Here is a 17,469-nt window from a genome sequence, read left to right as displayed (position 1 = left end):
CTTGTACCAAGGGCTCTCAGACAAATTTGATTCTGCCTCCAAACATGCTTTATTAGATGAATTAGGGCTCCTAAATAACCCCATGACGTGGACTTCCATAAATGGTGCGTGGGCTTGGCTAAGGTAAGTGGATTACACATTATCTTCTTCTCTCGTTCTTTCTGCTCAGCCTGGCATTGACCAGATGAGCTGTGGACTTGTGTGCAAAGTCAGTTGGGTTTGGCAGACCTAACTGTTGATGTTTTGTTTGGCGTGGGTCACCTGTACATGAACTTTATTTAGGTTACTGCCTCCTGGATGCGATCAAAGATCTATTTGGATGCTGAACATTGACAGAACACCCTGAGCAAATCCTACAAATGAATAACCAAAGTCAACAAGAATGCTGAATAACATTTGTTATTTACTTTTTGTCTGCAGAAGCATGAGGTTTGAGAATTGTCGCTTGCTGAATTTCCATTCAATGATGAGCAGCTGCTCCACTTTTGTCTTGTCTTAGTGTCGTAATGACTCTAAACAGGATGTAATTTAAGACCAAGCCTGCAATGTAACCCAGCAGCACGGGTCTTTTTGTCGATTAGCACTATTAATAAAACGCCAGAAAGCAACTGATCTTCACTCCATCTTTGTCAGGCAGCAAAGTCACTACAACAAAATGGCATTTCAGTTCATAATTGCCTGACCCTTCATTCTCCAGGTCAGCCGGGGAGCAGCAGCAAACACAAATGTAAATAATGAAAAAGGAGGAGCTCTCTATCAGAGAGCACTGAGAATTCCTGTGTGTTGTCTTACAGCTGAAGTGTCGCAAATACAGATTCTTGCATTCATTGTTTGGTCATAAACAGCAAGATAAATCCCTTCATGGTTAAATTGGACATTTTGCCGTAGTTGAAAAGGAGGTACTGGTTTGCACAAAATTTACCGGTTTAAAAACCACATAATGATGCTCCGTTTAAAATCACATTTTGATATTTAGACTTACACTAGGCTATCTGCTAGATCCTCTTTCAGCTTGTGCCTGCTCCCCCCTTTTCAGTGGTATGTTCGTCATGATTGATAATACTGTTCCTTTTCTGCCAGCAAGTATGAATGATGAAAATCTAGATGAGGAGGAGGGAGAGGTTGGGGGGGGGTTAGGAAAGAGCCTTGAGTGAATGAGTAAGTGAGGAAGGGAGGGCCAATTATCTTATTGTTTAACCCACTCAAGGTAGAAGCCCATCAATCTGCAACCGCTTGCTCAAATGATTCATGTTCAGCCTTTATAAAAGTTTAATTGGCTAATATAATTAACACTGAGGGGAAAGACACATGCCTGATGTAACTTGGGGGGGGAGGTGATCACGGATTGAGATGACAGGATCAAAGTAAATATTCTTATTATAAACAAAAGCACAACAATGAACTGATTTCTGATCAGTTTTTTTATTTGCTTCATAAAAAAAACTTGCCTGAACATATGATTAAATTAGATGATTCTTTTTTCTTTCTTTTCTTTTTGTCTCCCTGCGCTGGTGTGTTAGGCCTATACAGGCCTGCGGGTACCACCGGCACCTTTGGGTGCAGCAGGCTGCGCGCTGTGCAGGAGCAGCACCACCTGACCCACCAGAGGGGAGGAAGCCGTGCGTGCGCTCGGATCTGTGTCACCTTCACTGATACCCGTCCTGCACCGTACGGCCATGACAATAGAGTCAAGGAGCTCTGAAGTCTAAGGTAAATGTATAGAAATAAAGCGGAGGTGACATTTTAAAGTACTGTCCTATTTCCCGAGATTCCGCGCTTTCCCCGTGACACGGCTGAGGGGAGATTATGAGGATTTATGTTGACGTTGAGGGATTAGATGTCCAGAGAAAGCAGTGTGGACAAATAGGCAGTATTTGACGTTAATGTCGGCGCTGTACGAAGCAAGTGTAGCATCCTTCCGGGAAAGGTGAGAAAATTGTAGCAGCGTGTCGATACTGCCGTAGCAGACCATCATACTTACCGCTCATCGCGGTTACGCGCTTTTCGCAGCTGCAGACACACGCACAGGCCGTTTCGAGGCAGTGTTCTTGCAGAGGTTTTACGTTAAATATATGCCGCTTCGATCAGTAAATGTCCCATCGACAATACACGCCTGTAAAGGTCGTCTCATCCATAACGAGCCTGTGCGTAATTATTGTCCCCGATAAGTGCATTATGCGCTCTGTGCATAAGCCACAATCATGTATAGCAGTTGAATTGCCTTATGTGTGACATTTAGATTCGGAGCAGTAAATAGAATACAATAGCAATAAAAGCCGTCAAAACCAGTCATGCACAATTTTCCTGCGCTTTCATAGATTGTTCATAAAAAAAAGACGAGACGTCCGTAGCTGAATGGCTGGTTGTTAACTATCTACAACTTTCTGTTTGTCTGTCTGTAGCCATGAGTCAGTTCCGGGCGTTAGCGAGCGTGCTGAGGGGCGGCCGTGTCGGGGGGAGTCAGTGGCTTCGAGGGTGTGGAGGAGGCCCGGCCAGGCTCTGGGTTGAACCTAGGAGAAGCTGCTCTTCCGGGGCTGCGTCTGTTCCCTCAGCGGTGGCCAGCAGCTCCAGCTATGTGGAGGAGATGTACTTTGCCTGGCTGGAGGATCATAAAAACGTCCACGAGGTAAGAGTTCGTAGCATGTGCAATTTTCTTAGCATTCATCAGTGAATAACAGAGAAAAAAGTCCACTAATTGAAATTTATAAAACAACAACATTTATAGAACAATGGCCAGCACACTCAACAAAACACTCAGCTGTTGCCGGCGTTGGTCGTGAAATAAAGTCCAGCATACCCCTGACCAGAGTGCATTACGATGCTCTGGTAGATCACTTGCCTGAGGCATGTAGATATATGCTGTAGCTGCAGTGTCATGGATTCCCATGCAGCCTTTCACTGTCCTGTCATCCCCAACCTAGCCGTTTGTAAGCAGCAGGGATACTTTTGGTGCATGTATGCGATGGATCTGATTTTCTCTGCTGAATCTGTTTTTCTCTTTGCTATAGTCTTGGGATGCATTCTTCCGTAACATCCAGGCCTCTGGTCCGTCTGGCGAGGCGGGTGAGAGACGCCCCTCCACTCTGCTCCAGGGCCGAGTGCTGTCCCACTCACCAGACATGACACAGAAAGTGGTGGAGGACCACCTGGCTGTGCACACTCTCATTAGAGCCTACCAGGTACCCCACACTCACCCGGCCCAGATGTGAGACACACATACACAAACACACCAGCTATCAGCTTGTATGATGTGGATTTATGTTATTTACAAATTTAAAAAATGATTACATATCTCATGGGCATCCATTTAAATCAGAATTAGGATGTCATCTACCTCTAGCAGCCACTGGCTGACTATTTGTATCTCCAACATGTTTGCGTAAAAAATGCATCAAACAAAACCCACTTGACTTGCTAAAACAGATGCAACTGGCAACGAGGACTGTTTATACTGTGTGTCCTTGTATTAAAAGGAATATACAATTTGTTTGTCACAGCGAGAGGTTATGCAAATTGCAAGATTAACTCTAACCTACTTACTCTGGCTGCTTTTTGAAAATGGAAATATCAAAGAGACTTCTTAAACAAAACAGGTGGTAACATTTTCTCTTGCCCTAAAATTAATTCAAGGAACTATCTGAGGGATTTATTAAATTCTGTCTTTTGGCAAAGGCGTCACTTTTATTCCCAGCTTGTTGCAGTCCTGGTGGGAATGCGTATGTGTTTACGGGTGTGTGTACATGGACAGAAAAGCACTCCCCTGGGGCTCTTTTCTCAGAGAGGTTGACCTATAACTGAGTGTGAGCTTATTCTCCAGCTGCTCATACTCTGCATCATGATGACAGTCCCTTGCCGAATCTTATTTCTTCCCGCCTGTCTTACTTCGCTGTCCTCATCTCTTCTTTTCTACCTCTTCCTCCTTGCATCTCTGTACGGTTCTCTCTGTGTAGATTCGTGGCCATCACGTTGCCCAGTTAGACCCTCTAGGAATCCTGGAGGCTGACCTGGACTCCTTCATTCCCTCTGACCTGATCACCACCATCGATAAATTGGGTGAGCCTCATAACTCATCTGAAGCACATCAAAAACAGCTATCAAAAATCTAGACTGTTGAAAATCAGTAGATTTTTGTGATGTCGTTATGTTGTTTCATAGTATTTTATTTACAGACATGGTTTCATAATCTTTGGCTCCAAGAGACCAATGTAAAGCACGTAGCATGATTTAAAAAATATTGAAACAGAGACACGAGCTTGTCATCTAAATGCAGGTCCACATTAATTATACACTTTTTAATTTAGACTTTGTGCAGAAGAGGTATAGAACTCCTTATTTCATCCCACTTTCTTAACTAAGGCCTATGGATTCAACCCACAGGCAGCATATATGCTGATAAGATTCCTACTATAGATGTCCTTCCTTCTAATTACCTCAGGATACTTGCCATGCGTAAGGATCTCAGTCACAAGCATGTTATTATCATTACTTCAAAAGCTTAATTTGCTTTATAATGAAAATATCTAACGTGTGTTTTTCCTGCACTGTATTTCAATAACATTTCTGTATCCCTTTGAGGGTTTGTACTGTACATACATGTGCATCTATATGCACATCATACACATGTCTCTCTGGTCCAGGGTTGCGTAACTCATTAGAGTTAAGAGTCTAAGTGGAGTTTCAATATAAAAGGCCCCATCACGTTCTCCACCAAGTCCGTATATGGGTTGGTCAGTCTAATGCTGCCATTAATCTCAGGCCCCCGCTACTGTCATTCTCCATTTCATTTAGTGGACAGGGGATCGGTGGATGCGGGATGGCCACAGAAAGCGATCGAAGTCTACAGTAATAACTGGAATAGAAGAGAGAGAGACATTGTATCTGTTGGTTGCTTCTATCAGTGATCGGTGTCTGTCAGAGACATAGCGTTGCATTATGTATTGTCAACTAGGGCTTTAGCTCCCTAATGAAAGCTAATGAGAGCCTCCTTGGGCCCTTAGTTGGTCAGCTGATAGCACAAGAGTCTATTCTTGGCCCCCTTTGTCTTTGCTGTTTTCCTAATATGATTTGCACCTGTCTCCTCTTATGTTGCTTGCGATCTTGAGCTTGACCAGCTCTTTCAGGTGGGATTTGTCTTTTGTCTGCATAGAAACTTATGTGAGGCCACTGGTGCAGTATCTGACTACAAGTGCAGCATGAATAATTGTTTTTATTTCACAACCAAGTTTCATTTTCACAATTTTTACCAAGTTTTTCTGCAGGGAGCAGTACTGTCCTATTCATCAAAAAGCTAAAAAAGTCCAACCCAAAAAGTGATTAGTGCTTTCACTGAAATTGCCAATGCAGTTAGAGCTGCAGGTACCAATGTTTCATGATCAATTAATCTCTTGGTTATTAATTATCAGTAATTATGTAGTCTTAAAAATGTAAGTGGAAAAATGGCCATCAGAGTTTCTCGGAGCCTGAGGTGACGTCTTCAGATTGCTTTTTTTGTCCAACCAACAGTCCAAAACCCAAAGGTGTTTGATAGTTTACAAAAGTGTAAAACAGGTTAAATATGTAAATCTTCACTTTTTAGGAGCTGGAATGGATGATTGTTTTCAATTTTTAAAAAATTTTTGGTTAATCAATTTATCAATTATCCAACACTGGTTACAGGTTGCAAATATTTGAATTTCTGTGATCAGATAGCTAACCAAACACATTTCAGTAATCATAATAAAACCTTTTTTTGTTTTTTTTCAATCCAACTTTTATTTCTGATTTCTGATTCTTTCCCATCATATCAGAAGAAGTGGAAGAACTTGAATCTTAAGCCTAGTCAGATTTCTGTGTCGTGAATGTTAGTGTATTGGTCAGGATTTGTTATTTGGTTCGATTTTCTTTGAGCCCTGTTGCATATCATCAGAAGAGTCAACTATAATTTTTACTGAAAGCCTTAAACAATTCTGTGTTTCACATGGTCTCATCATAGGTTTCTATGGTCTTGATGAGCCTGACTTGGATAGGAGCTTTCAGCTGCCCCCCACCACCTTCATTGGAGGAAAGGAGACCACACTTCCTCTTAGAGAAATCATACGCAGACTGGAGGTATTGTGTTTGTCCACACATGTCTAGTGATGGGTTTTAAGTCATAGCACTGGACTAGATGCTATTTGTTTTTTTTTTTGTATTTTATTTTTCAGACATCTTACTGCGGTCACATAGGGGTCGAGTTTATGTTCATTAACAATGTGGACCAGTGCCAGTGGATTCGTCAGAAAATTGAGACTCCAGGAATCATGCAGTTCACTAATGCTGAGAAGAGAACTTTACTAGCCCGTCTGATCAGATCCACACGGTCAGCAATAAATAAACATCTAATGACTTACACTTTTATGACAGCACAGTACCTCACTTTTAGTTATTACTCACACAAGACACTCACATAACATAAACAAAAACAAACTTGTACATGCATATATTTGGAAAGATAAACACCCTATTCTTCATGTGAGCTCATTTTCATCTTTGATAAATGATCTAAGCTATGATCACACACTGGTGTGTGCAAGTACAAGTTCTCCAAACCATCATAGTATTGTTCCACAGCAGTTGTAAAGCTAGCTGTTAGTGGCAAAAATGTCCGAGAACCTTATATCTCAAAATCTATTAACTGAACTTTTTTATGTCCAGGTTTGAGGACTTTCTGGCCAGAAAGTGGTCATCAGAGAAACGTTTTGGTCTGGAGGGCTGCGAAGTGCTCATCCCTGCCCTTAAAACCATCATTGATAAGTCGAGCGAAGCAGGCATCGAAAGTGTGATCATGGGGATGCCTCATCGGTACTGTCTGTTGTACATTTTGTCACCTCTGAGTTCAGTCTGTGCATGCGTCTAATCCTTGTCCTTTTTAAAACTCTACTCTTAGAGGTAGGCTGAATGTCTTGGCCAATGTGATCCGTAAGGACCTGGATCAGATCTTCTGTCAGTTTGACCCCAAGTTAGAGGCTGCCGATGAGGTGAAAGAACGACTGAGCCATGACAGTGTGGAAAAGTATCAGTGAGAGAAGATTTCTGTAAATACAATGAATGCTTCATTTCAAAACCTTTTTGGCACTGTAGGGTTCAGGTGATGTCAAATACCATCTTGGGATGTACCACGAGAGGATCAACCGTGAGACAGACAAGAACATCACTTTGTCGCTCATGGCGAACCCTTCCCACCTCGAGGCAGTGGATCCAGTGGTTCAAGGCAAGACCAAAGCTGAGCAGTTCTACAGAGGAGACACTCAGGGAAAGAAGGTAACAGTTATTATACCAAGTACACTGTGGCTATTTTAGCTTTGTTGTAATTGTAGATATGAGTAAGAGATATGCAGAAGTCTTCTTTCCTGTTGAGTTTATGATCTGATTTGTCCAGGTGATGTCCATCTTGATGCATGGAGATGCTGCTTTTGCCGGACAAGGAGTTGTGTACGAGACTTTCCATCTAAGTGAGCTCCCCTCCTACACCACATATGGTACAGTCCATGTGGTGGTCAACAACCAGGTATTGGAGAATTCAGTGTTGCTGTAACATGTGACCCTGTTGCTGTACTGGGCAGCTTCCAGGTGTGAATGTGTCTAACTGTGTGAACGTGAGGATGTTCTCAATGAAACTTCCCTGAGTAAATAAAGATTAAAAAAAAATCAAACAAAACTATCAGTTTTGTTTTACACGTGTAAAGATATTTTCTTCATTAGAGCACATTTTGCATTGTAGGCTCAAAGTGATAGCAACTTTGGCGTGTGATTGTTGCCTCTCAGATCGGCTTTACTACAGACCCTCGAGTTGCCCGCTCTTCCCCCTACCCCACTGATGTGGCTCGGGTTGTCAATGCACCCATCTTCCATGTGAATGCCGATGACCCTGAGGCTGTCATGTACGTGTGTCGGGTGGCTGCAGAGTGGAGAGCTACCTTCAACAAGGATGTCGTCATTGACCTGGTTAGTCACAGGCGAGACTTAATGGACCGTCAGGAAAACACAGCTCTAAATGCCCATATAGACATGGCTTCTTTGTTCATATTTACAGGTTTGTTACAGGCGGTTTGGCCACAATGAGATGGACGAGCCGATGTTCACCCAGCCACTGATGTACAAACAGATTCGTCGGCAGGAGCATGTGCTGAAAAAGTACTCTGACAAGCTCATTGCTGAGGGTGTGGTGACACTGCAGGAATTTGAGGTCTGTGAGCTAATGCTGTTCGATCTTGTTAAATATACTGTATAGCTGCTGTATACTGGTAGCTGCTACTGTATGCTGTTTTATATGGTATCCCCACCCATTGGACCGTGTGCATTAAATCACACTTCTATATTATGCAAGCCTTCGAGTAAACGTTGTGCCAGCACTGCTGTATCTGAGTTTCGATTTACTGCCTCAGTTCAATCACCTGACCTCACAATCCCTCACATAGAGTGTATATTGCTCAATGAAGTTGAAGTATACCCTAAATTCTTATGGCATTCAATGGAATTGCTTAGGTTCTTCATCCAAAACAGAAACTCTGATTGTAACATAAATTCTAAACATTTTTTTATACCACATGTCAGAGAAATGCTCCTCTCTGATGGACTTTGTTTTCTGTTGTGTGACCTGCTCTTTGGGCTCTTGCAAAAGCCTCATTTTTAATTTTGCAAGGCAGAGAAACATTGCTTCTGGACTTTTCTCCTCCCCTATTAGCTCTCTCTCTGTCTTTCTTTCTGTCTCAGCTGCACTCAGTTTTGGCTCGTCAGCTGTAGTCCTTTTACTGAAGTAAACAAACTATGCATCAGTTAAAATGTGGCATTTTTCACCGTCCCTATTACACATTACCAAATGTGGTTGCAGGAAGAAGTTGCCAAATATGACAAGATATGTGAGGAAGCGTACACCAGCTCCAAGGATGAAAAGATTTTACACATTCGACACTGGCTTGACTCACCTTGGCCAAGTAAACTACCCTTTTGCAATCCCGTAATTAAAGTGTCATTTTTTTTTCTTTTTGTTGACTGCTTTTTCCTGTGAACACTACTGTTTCTGCTGGACTGAAGCTGTCTCTATCTCTGTAGATTTTTTCACAGCAGAGGGAGAGCCTAAGAGCATGAGCTGCGTTCCCACAGGACTGGATGAGGAGGTTCTGCAGCATATCGGCCGGACAGCCAGCTCAGTGCCTCTGGAAGATTTTAAGATCCATCCCGGTGAGTTTAGTTGCCTTGTGCTGGAGAGCATAGTCATGACAGTGTTAACAGTAGTAGTAATACTAATATGCTACACAATGTACACAAATACAGAAGAGCACACATTAGTGCAGGACAATGTGGGATACTTTCCGCTGATTGATCTAATAAACAAACATTAAAACACCTCAGTGGCACAATTACTTCATTTTTTGACTACAGGGATGACATTAAGTCAATTTAAACAGTTCACCTGTAAACACATTCTTTCATAACAGCAGGTGTTCAGCCTGCACAGCTGATGTGGCTCACTCTATAGCAATGAAGACTGCCACATGAATTTTTAATTTTGTTTGCAATTCAGTAAATTCGGTTCCCCAGTGCTCTCCTAAGATATCACTTGGTTCTATTTTTATGTGCTCTCCAGGTGTGTCTCGTATCCTGCGTGGTCGAGCTGACCTGGTGAAGAATCGCCAGATGGACTGGGCTCTGGGAGAGTACATGGCCTTTGGTTCCCTTCTCAAAGACGGCATCCATGTACGACTCAGCGGGCAGGATGTAGAGCGGGGCACCTTCAGGTGAGCCCATGTCAACACAGCCGAGAACGTAGTTTCGCCCCCACAAAGATCTTGTAGGGATTTTTACATCGCTACACATTCTTGTGTTAGTGCTCTCATTGCCACAGTCTCCTACTGGTGACCAGTGTGCAACTCTGCAGTGCTTATCCTCACGTGTAGTTACTGAACAAGAAGATGAGTTTTGTGGAGTCATACCGAACTCCCTTACTGGGGTTGTTTAGTCACAAATTAGCTATGAGCTTTATTTTTCCTTACAATTGTGCTGGCTGCCAATTTGATAAAATTGCTAGTCAAGTTTCAGCTAAATCATATCAAGATATTTGATTTCTTTTGGATTGCGCAACTCTGGACCACAGTTTATATTTGTGATTATCAGGTATTCTATTTCATCCTCAATACTGCTGACTAACAATTTCAACTGTGTCACCCGACCATATGATAAGTCAGCCTGCCTACCCAGAGATAAAGGGTGAGGAACATTCACCTAAAGATAGTGAATTAAGTAATTGGAGGAGTGGGTGAGTCTGACAGACAGAAGACGTCAGCACAGTCTCCTGGGAACTGTGAAGCCCACATGGTGTTGTCATGGTATGGAGGGAACAAGTGACACATGAACAAAACCAACTCCCCCTTTCACTACGCCTGTCTCATCTGTCCCCTATCATTTCTCCAGCAGCCCATCTTCACTGACACCCCACCCCACTATCACACACACACACACACACACACACACACACACACACACACACACCCACCCTCTCAGCTCACAGCGACATACATCACACTAACTAACCAGAGGCTATGGGACTTTTTCTTATCCCTCGCATTTACAGCTGACATCCACTTCTCCAAGTCCGCTGTCCCCTGCAGTGAGGTAATTTGCCTGGATGAAAAAAAAAACAAAAAACAAAAAACCACAGTCAAACACTACGTTCTTCCTCCGTCTCAGTGTCACCTGTTGTTTATTTAATTCATCTTGTGTGTCACTTGAGAGTCTCCAAGCTTCCTTTCTCATTGTATTTCAGCTGTACCTTACCTGCTTTCCCACCACCCTTTATGGTTTAGTTCCTCCCCCAGCTACACTTTTTTCATCCCCCACATCTCTGTTTCCCTTCATAGTTCTCAAGAGCTGAGCATATTGGCATGTTACAGTTGAGTGGGCCTGCTTGCGTTTCTGTGATGTACGTAACAGCATGGACTAATGGATTCAGTTCGTCTTGTTTGGGTGGGTTGCATGCGCTGTGCCAAGTACCCCTTTCCCTGACTAATGGGGCCCCCAGGCAAAGGAAGTGTGTGTATGTGAAAGAAAGCAAGAACGAATGAAAGAAAGAAGAGAAAGGTGGAACACAATTTATGAGGCAATCCCAGAGAAAGACCTCATTCTTGTGAAGGTCCTCTTTGAATTGTGGGTGAGTGGATTAGAAAATGAAACATGATCTTATGTGTGTTACCTCAATTAATACTGGATGCTCCTAATTTTCTTCTTTCATCAAAGGATTTCTGAAAGAGAACGTGTATATCCCACAATGTAGAGCAGGGATCAAACAAAATGATTATTGCGGTACATTATGTGCCCTTATTAGCCTATAATTATGGATGATATTTTTCAAAGGACTCAAATCATGATCGTCTAGCCATCTAGGAGGTAATATATCATATTCAACATATTAATCAATAGATTTGGGTTATTTCCTGCAGTTCTTCGGTTTAACCATTACATAATCTCCTGCGCTGTCTGTGTGTAGATGTCATTTAAGTGATGTTAAAGGAGTTTAAGTGAGTGTCTCATCGTGATGGTTTTGAAGGCTGATTCCTACACTGGGAGCGTGTAGAGAGCAGAGCTTGTTAATGTTTGACTCTGCCTTCCCATCAACTCTTGTTGGGCCTCACGCTGACTGAGGACGAAGAGGGAGGAGGTTACTCTTCATGGAGTGCCTTTATGGGCTGAAACAAGGGCTGCTGTGTGTGTGTGTGTGTGTGTGTGTATGTGTGGAGATGTATTCCTGTAGTTCTGGGGACAAAATGTAAGTCTCCACAATGTAAATCATTAAATATTATGGTTAAGACTTGCTTTCTGCAGTTATCTTGTTTTTTGTCTTCTAAATGCCTGTGGTGCAATGGTTAGTCACTGAATCAAAAATCAGTAATGGATTAACCAGTGATACAGTAAGCATATATAACATTACTTTTTATTGTAATATTTTTAGATTCTTAAGCTCTTTTTCAGCCCTGTTTTAAAGATTAAAAAATTTAAAGATTCTTGAAAAAACTTTGTAACATGGTCCTCAGAGAATGAATCCCTGTGACTTTGAACCTGATGTTTTTTTGCTAACCCTGCAACATTAAGATGGTGAACGTGCTAAACATTATTACTGCATAACATTAACATCTTAGCAATTTCACTGTGAGCATGTTAACATGGTGACCAAGCTGCTAGCCTGGCTGCAGGTTTGCTCCTATATAACTGTTTCAGTCCTTTTTGTATCTGCCTCTCTTCTGTTTAACAGCCACCGTCATCATGTTCTGCATGACCAAGAAGTGGACAAACGTTTCTGTGTTCCCATGAACTGCCTGTGGCCTAACCAGGCTCCTTACACTGTCTGTAACAGCTCTTTATCAGAGTATGGAGTGCTAGGTAAGACAGCCTGCTCCGGTCACAGTGCATGCCATATTGAGTCATGTTGTGTCTCTGTGTAATGATGGCTCTGATTCCAGGTTTTGAGCTGGGCTTTGCCATGGCCAGTCCGAATGCTCTGATCCTCTGGGAGGCCCAGTTTGGAGACTTTCACAACACAGCCCAGTGTATCATTGACCAATTCATCAGCCCAGGCCAGGCCAAGTGGGTCCGCAACAATGGTATTGTCCTACTGCTGCCACATGGGATGGAGGGAATGGTGAGACATAAAAATAAACCAGGTTAAACTAGGTCATTCCATGATATTTACAGATTAATTTGGATATTTTTGGAATATATGTTTTAGTAGAATTCATCTTCCGTTTTCATCAATGATGACACTTCATCAAGTGTTTTGCTCTTCTTCTCCTCTGTCCTCAGGGCCCAGAACATTCATCAGCTCGACCTGAGCGCTTCCTGCAAATGAGCAAAGATGATCCCGATCACTTCCCTGTACGTTCACATGTACAATTTACATTATGGCTCAAATGGTTACCCATTTGAGGAACGTGATTATTTAATGGTAGTTGTCAAAGAAGGTGCACCGCACAGTGTGCTACAGTAATATCAAATAGCTTTCTCTTTTATTGACTATCCTGATGTCGTGACCACTTAAGTGATGGCTTAAGTAATGATTGCCAATTTCTCTAGAGCTGAGAAGTCTCTTCATTATGGCCTCTAAAGTGTTGGTATTCAGCAGTAACTCAGGTCCCTGGGGTGAGCTGGTATGAGGGAACATTTAAGGAAGGAAACACAGTGGGCTGTATCAGCAGAAGCTTACCAGATTCATCTTCAAATGGGATATTGATCAGACTATTAGCACAAGCATAGTAATGGATTAACATTCTCAGTTCTGTGTGTGTGTGTGTGTGTGTGTGAGAGAGAGAGAGAGAGAGAGAGAAAGACAGACAGAGAGATGTGGTGTAGTGATGCACTCATGCGCTGCATCTCCTGCCCAGTCATGAGAAAAAAGAAACAAAACATTACTTCAACCAATACTATAACCATACAAACTGATTGTATCTACATAATATTACATTTCTAATTTCAGAGTCAATAATCTTCACAAGTCCTTTGCAATTTGTTTTTATAAAGGAGTTCAATGGAGATTTTGAAGTCCAGCAGCTGTACGACTGTAACTGGATTGTGGTCAACTGCTCTACGCCTGCTAACTACTGTCATGTGCTCAGGCGGCAGATTCTGCTGCCATTCAGAAAACCGGTAAAGTGTAACGCTGTCTTCAGCATGGTTTTTTTGTGTCTTGCTTTGGAATTGTGAATATACAGTATTACATTGATGTCAGTGTATGCAAAAACTGCTTCTTTCCTTGAAGACAAATCTAAGGCATACTATAAGAAGTCCAGATGGTCCTTTGACAACACTTTCCAACATTTGGAAGACATTTCCAAAGTCTTAAAGTCTTAAGTCTCTTATATCTGACACTGAAAATATTTCGTTTGCCTCCTATTTATCCTCGAGGAAAACAGTGAGTCATATCTGTATGTAATTAAAAATCAAGACGTAATCAAAATCTCAAATATGAAAACCTAATAAGCTGAGGTTATGTCTTAATAATCAAACAGAGCTATGTAAGAGTTGCAAAAATAACCTCAGTTTGCTGATACACGAATAATCTTTTACATTCTCAATTTGTACTTTGAACCCCCACTACTTTGTGCAGAAAGTTTTGGTTTTGTATATGCATGGCACTTTTTTCAGCCTCTCATAGTTTTCAGCCACAGTGAATGTCTTAACTGATCCCCTGTTGCACGTAAATGCAATGCTTCATGAAGCATGAGAAAATTGCTTCCCGAGCAAATTAGCGAGGAGGCCAATAGGGGATAAAAGTGTTTGTTTTTTATGAAACACTCTGAGTTTGGTCCGCTGAGCACAAAGGGTTTTATTTATTTGACTGTTAAAGAAATGTTTTGTTTTCCCATTGCTGATGTTGCATGCTATATGGTGGCAACAAATTAGCATGAAAAGACATAAAAACTTTAATCTCTGGAGTTTTTCAGTACACACAATGAAGATACAGATGATGGAATCAGTCTGTTGTGACACTGACAGAAACTTCTCCCACTTTTCCCCACAGCTGATCATTTTCACTCCAAAGTCTCTGCTCAGACACCCGGATGCAAGGTCCAGTTTTGATGACCTCGCCAAAGGTGCGGTTTTATTTCATCCCTCTAAGATGTGACATTAAGGTTTTGCTGAAAATACTGGCGTACAATGATAAGTAACGTATCATATTCAATGTCTGCAGGAACTAAATTTAAGAGGCTGATTCCAGATGAAGGCCCTGCGAGTCAAGACCCAGCCCAAGTGAAGAGGGTGATCTTCTGCACTGGCAAAGTCTACTATGAACTGGCTAAGGGGAGAAAACAGAAAAAACTGGAGGAAGACATTGCCATTATCAGACTTGAACAGGTGTTTAATCCCTCTCCTCTATCTTAGCACACCATGCACTGTGGATTTTGAAATGAGAGTAAAAAAGTAAGTTTTGTCACTTCTTCTTGTTCTTTGGTTTCAAATTTAGATATCTCCATTCCCATTTGATCTGGTCAGAGCAGAGGCAAAAAAATACGCCAACGCTGAGCTGGTTTGGTGTCAGGAGGAGCACAAGAACATGGGCTACTATGATTATGTCCGGCCTCGTTTCCTCACAGTGTTGGCCAACAAGAAACCCATTTGGTAAGGGTTTCTGGTCACCCGATTAGTTCTAGATCTGTTTAGGGAATCATGTGAATGACTTGTCACTAAGGACAAACCTTCTGTGTTTCTTTAAGGTATGTGGGCCGGGACCCTGCAGCTGCTCCTGCGACAGGAAACAAGTCCACCCACCTCAATGAGCTGAAGCGGTTCATGGACACAGCTTTCAACCTGAACGCCTTCCAGGGGAACGATCTGTAACTAATAACTGGAACAAGAACCAGACTGGAGGCGCAGTTTCATCTCCAAAGGCCCTGATCTATTTATTTTAGTTTTATGATAATACAGAGCACAGCCTATTTTATTTTTATTTTTTTTTTTTACCAAACACACTTGATAAACTTGTGTGAAAGATAAGTTGTCAACGATAATCTTCCTCATGAGTGTACTAAATGTGTGGAATTGTTTGTCTTCCACGCTGCGGATACCTCCATTGCTGACATGCTAAATACTAGTGTATATTAGTCGTATTGATTTGTATTTGTATTGATCTTTGTAGATAAATAGCAGAAGCTATGAGACACACACAAAACACCAAGTGATGGTACTTAAACAATTAATGTGAATCACCCATCACAGGTATGAAGACTGTTCTGAAATTTAACACATCAGTAGGTTTAGTGCCTGTATTTGCTTTGGTTACCTTAGCTGTTAGTGAAGGAGTCTGTATTCATTGTCACACCTCACTTCACCGGGAGACATGAGCCAGCTGGCGCAGAGATTTGCAGCCATGTTTTCTACTTGGACATAAGGCTCAGCTTCCTCTTTGGAGGCTGAGGGATGCACACACATAAACACCACACAAACACAGCAAAGCTTCGGATGCTCTGAGAGCAATATTGACGTCTGGCTGTCACATTAAAATCCCCAGGTGTTTAACAGAATTAATATTAATCACCTCTTAGAAATGCTCCATAAAATGATGCTTCCTGTATACTGTAACTTACCTTTTCCACTTGGGAGATTTAACTATAAGCCAAGCGCAAACATAATACATAAACACATATTTAATGGCTTTTAAGGAAATTTTATGTGTTAGTCTTTTTTGTAATTAAAATAAATGTTGTGAGTTTTGAAATGTACTTGATTAAGCTGCAGTTTTATTGGAAATAATAAAATATGCAATAAAATATGTTTAAATTTAATAACATGCTTTTGATCATTTGGTTGTTGATGTTAATGCTTGATAAGGCAAAAAAAAAAAAGTTTAAAAAAGTGAAGAAATAATACATTATGCTATTAATAATGAAAATAGATTTTAAAACCAGTAAAAAGCTAAAAATACAAAATACAAATTCATTGTACTCAGACTGGGTACTCAGGTTGGCTTAAATAAGAATAAAGCAAATATGCATGTGGGTATTTTTATCTTTAAATTTGTTATCTTCAGTAAGCGTCCTCCACAGCACTAACGGCGTCTTTGCAAACGGGGTCCAGTTGTCCGTCTCCACCTGCAGGGAAAAAAAACATAACAGTTTGCCTGACTGTGATTCTGCGTAACCTCACGCAGTGGCATCACGGTAACGTAACATGCACTCACCAAACTGTAGCTGCTTTATATTGCAGCTGAAGACGATCTCCCCGTTGACCACGAGCTCCACCATGTTCCACTCGCGCGTTTCCTCCATGACGCACTGGTGCCCGCGCGCTTTCAGAGCGGCTGCAGACATGTTGGGTGAACAGTGCTTGAATCCCACTTTCAGAATCAATCAGAATCAGAATTCCTTTATTAATCCCTGGAGGGAAATTCTTGAACAGACAGTCAACAAAGCAGACACGCTGCGGGTGTACGACTTGGACTTAAACATACCCTGGAGACCTTGCAGGCGGAAGGTCCTGTGTGCTACGGTTCCCTTTGACTCTTGAGGTCCGTAGCAAAGTGTCACCCTCGCGTTTTTCGGCATTGTTTGTTGTGGTCACCATGGTAACTGTCACACACAACTGCACCTCTGCTAATACGGCCTCCTCTTTCACTTGTTCAGAAACCCTCACTCAAAAATTAGGCTTATGAGTAGCCTATCTCATTAGCAGTATAATAGTCAAATATCAGGTAATGTGCAAAAAAAAAAAAGAAAAAGAAAAATAGAGATATGAAGTTTTGAAGATTCTGATTGTACTTTTTATATTACTGATTGAAACAGAATAATTGCCATTTCCACACATATTAAAACTAATTACAATTGTGACTCAGAGTGACTCATAAATTAAAGAAACTGCAGAAGTCTGACTCAACACCACAAGTCATAATAATTATATTACTCTAAAAATCTTATCTTATCATGTTTTCCCATAATTCCAAGGTTTGAAATGAATCTTGGCCAACTCTGG

At 41.7% G+C, this 17,469-nt stretch overlaps 2 protein-coding genes across 2 annotated transcripts; one reads left to right on the top strand and one right to left on the bottom strand.

The window, feature by feature from the left end:
• The first annotated feature begins 1,505 nt into the window (after window positions 1-1,505).
• On the top strand, window positions 1,506-16,361 carry ogdhl (oxoglutarate dehydrogenase L). Its single transcript, XM_046402443.1, has 23 exons — window positions 1,506-1,710; window positions 2,403-2,626; window positions 3,009-3,179; window positions 3,951-4,053; window positions 5,972-6,087; window positions 6,183-6,337; window positions 6,673-6,819; window positions 6,905-6,995; window positions 7,099-7,278; window positions 7,397-7,525; window positions 7,783-7,962; window positions 8,051-8,203; window positions 8,849-8,951; window positions 9,070-9,198; window positions 9,605-9,755; window positions 12,263-12,390; window positions 12,471-12,649; window positions 12,811-12,882; window positions 13,525-13,650; window positions 14,525-14,597; window positions 14,696-14,859; window positions 14,969-15,123; window positions 15,219-16,361. Exons 2-23 carry the CDS (start codon window positions 2,405-2,407, stop codon window positions 15,340-15,342), a joined length of 3,051 nt encoding a protein of 1,016 aa, XP_046258399.1. The 5' UTR covers window positions 1,506-1,710; window positions 2,403-2,404; the 3' UTR covers window positions 15,343-16,361.
• Window positions 16,276-17,088, bottom strand: c10h10orf53 (chromosome 10 C10orf53 homolog). The gene is made up of 3 exons (XM_046402444.1): window positions 16,952-17,088; window positions 16,682-16,801; window positions 16,276-16,592 (listed from the first exon to the last, which is right to left on the bottom strand). The coding sequence occupies exons 1-3, from the start codon at window positions 17,043-17,045 to the stop codon at window positions 16,528-16,530; spliced, it is 279 nt and encodes a 92-aa protein (XP_046258400.1). The 5' UTR covers window positions 17,046-17,088; the 3' UTR covers window positions 16,276-16,527.
• Between the last annotated feature and the right edge of the window lie 381 nt (window positions 17,089-17,469).

This window comes from Scatophagus argus, chromosome 10 (genome assembly GCF_020382885.2).
Source record: "Scatophagus argus isolate fScaArg1 chromosome 10, fScaArg1.pri, whole genome shotgun sequence".
Taxonomy (NCBI): Eukaryota; Metazoa; Chordata; class Actinopteri; family Scatophagidae; genus Scatophagus; species Scatophagus argus.
The sequence above is the reverse complement of the archived record's forward strand: the minus strand, read 5'-3'. Positions and strand labels throughout refer to the sequence as shown.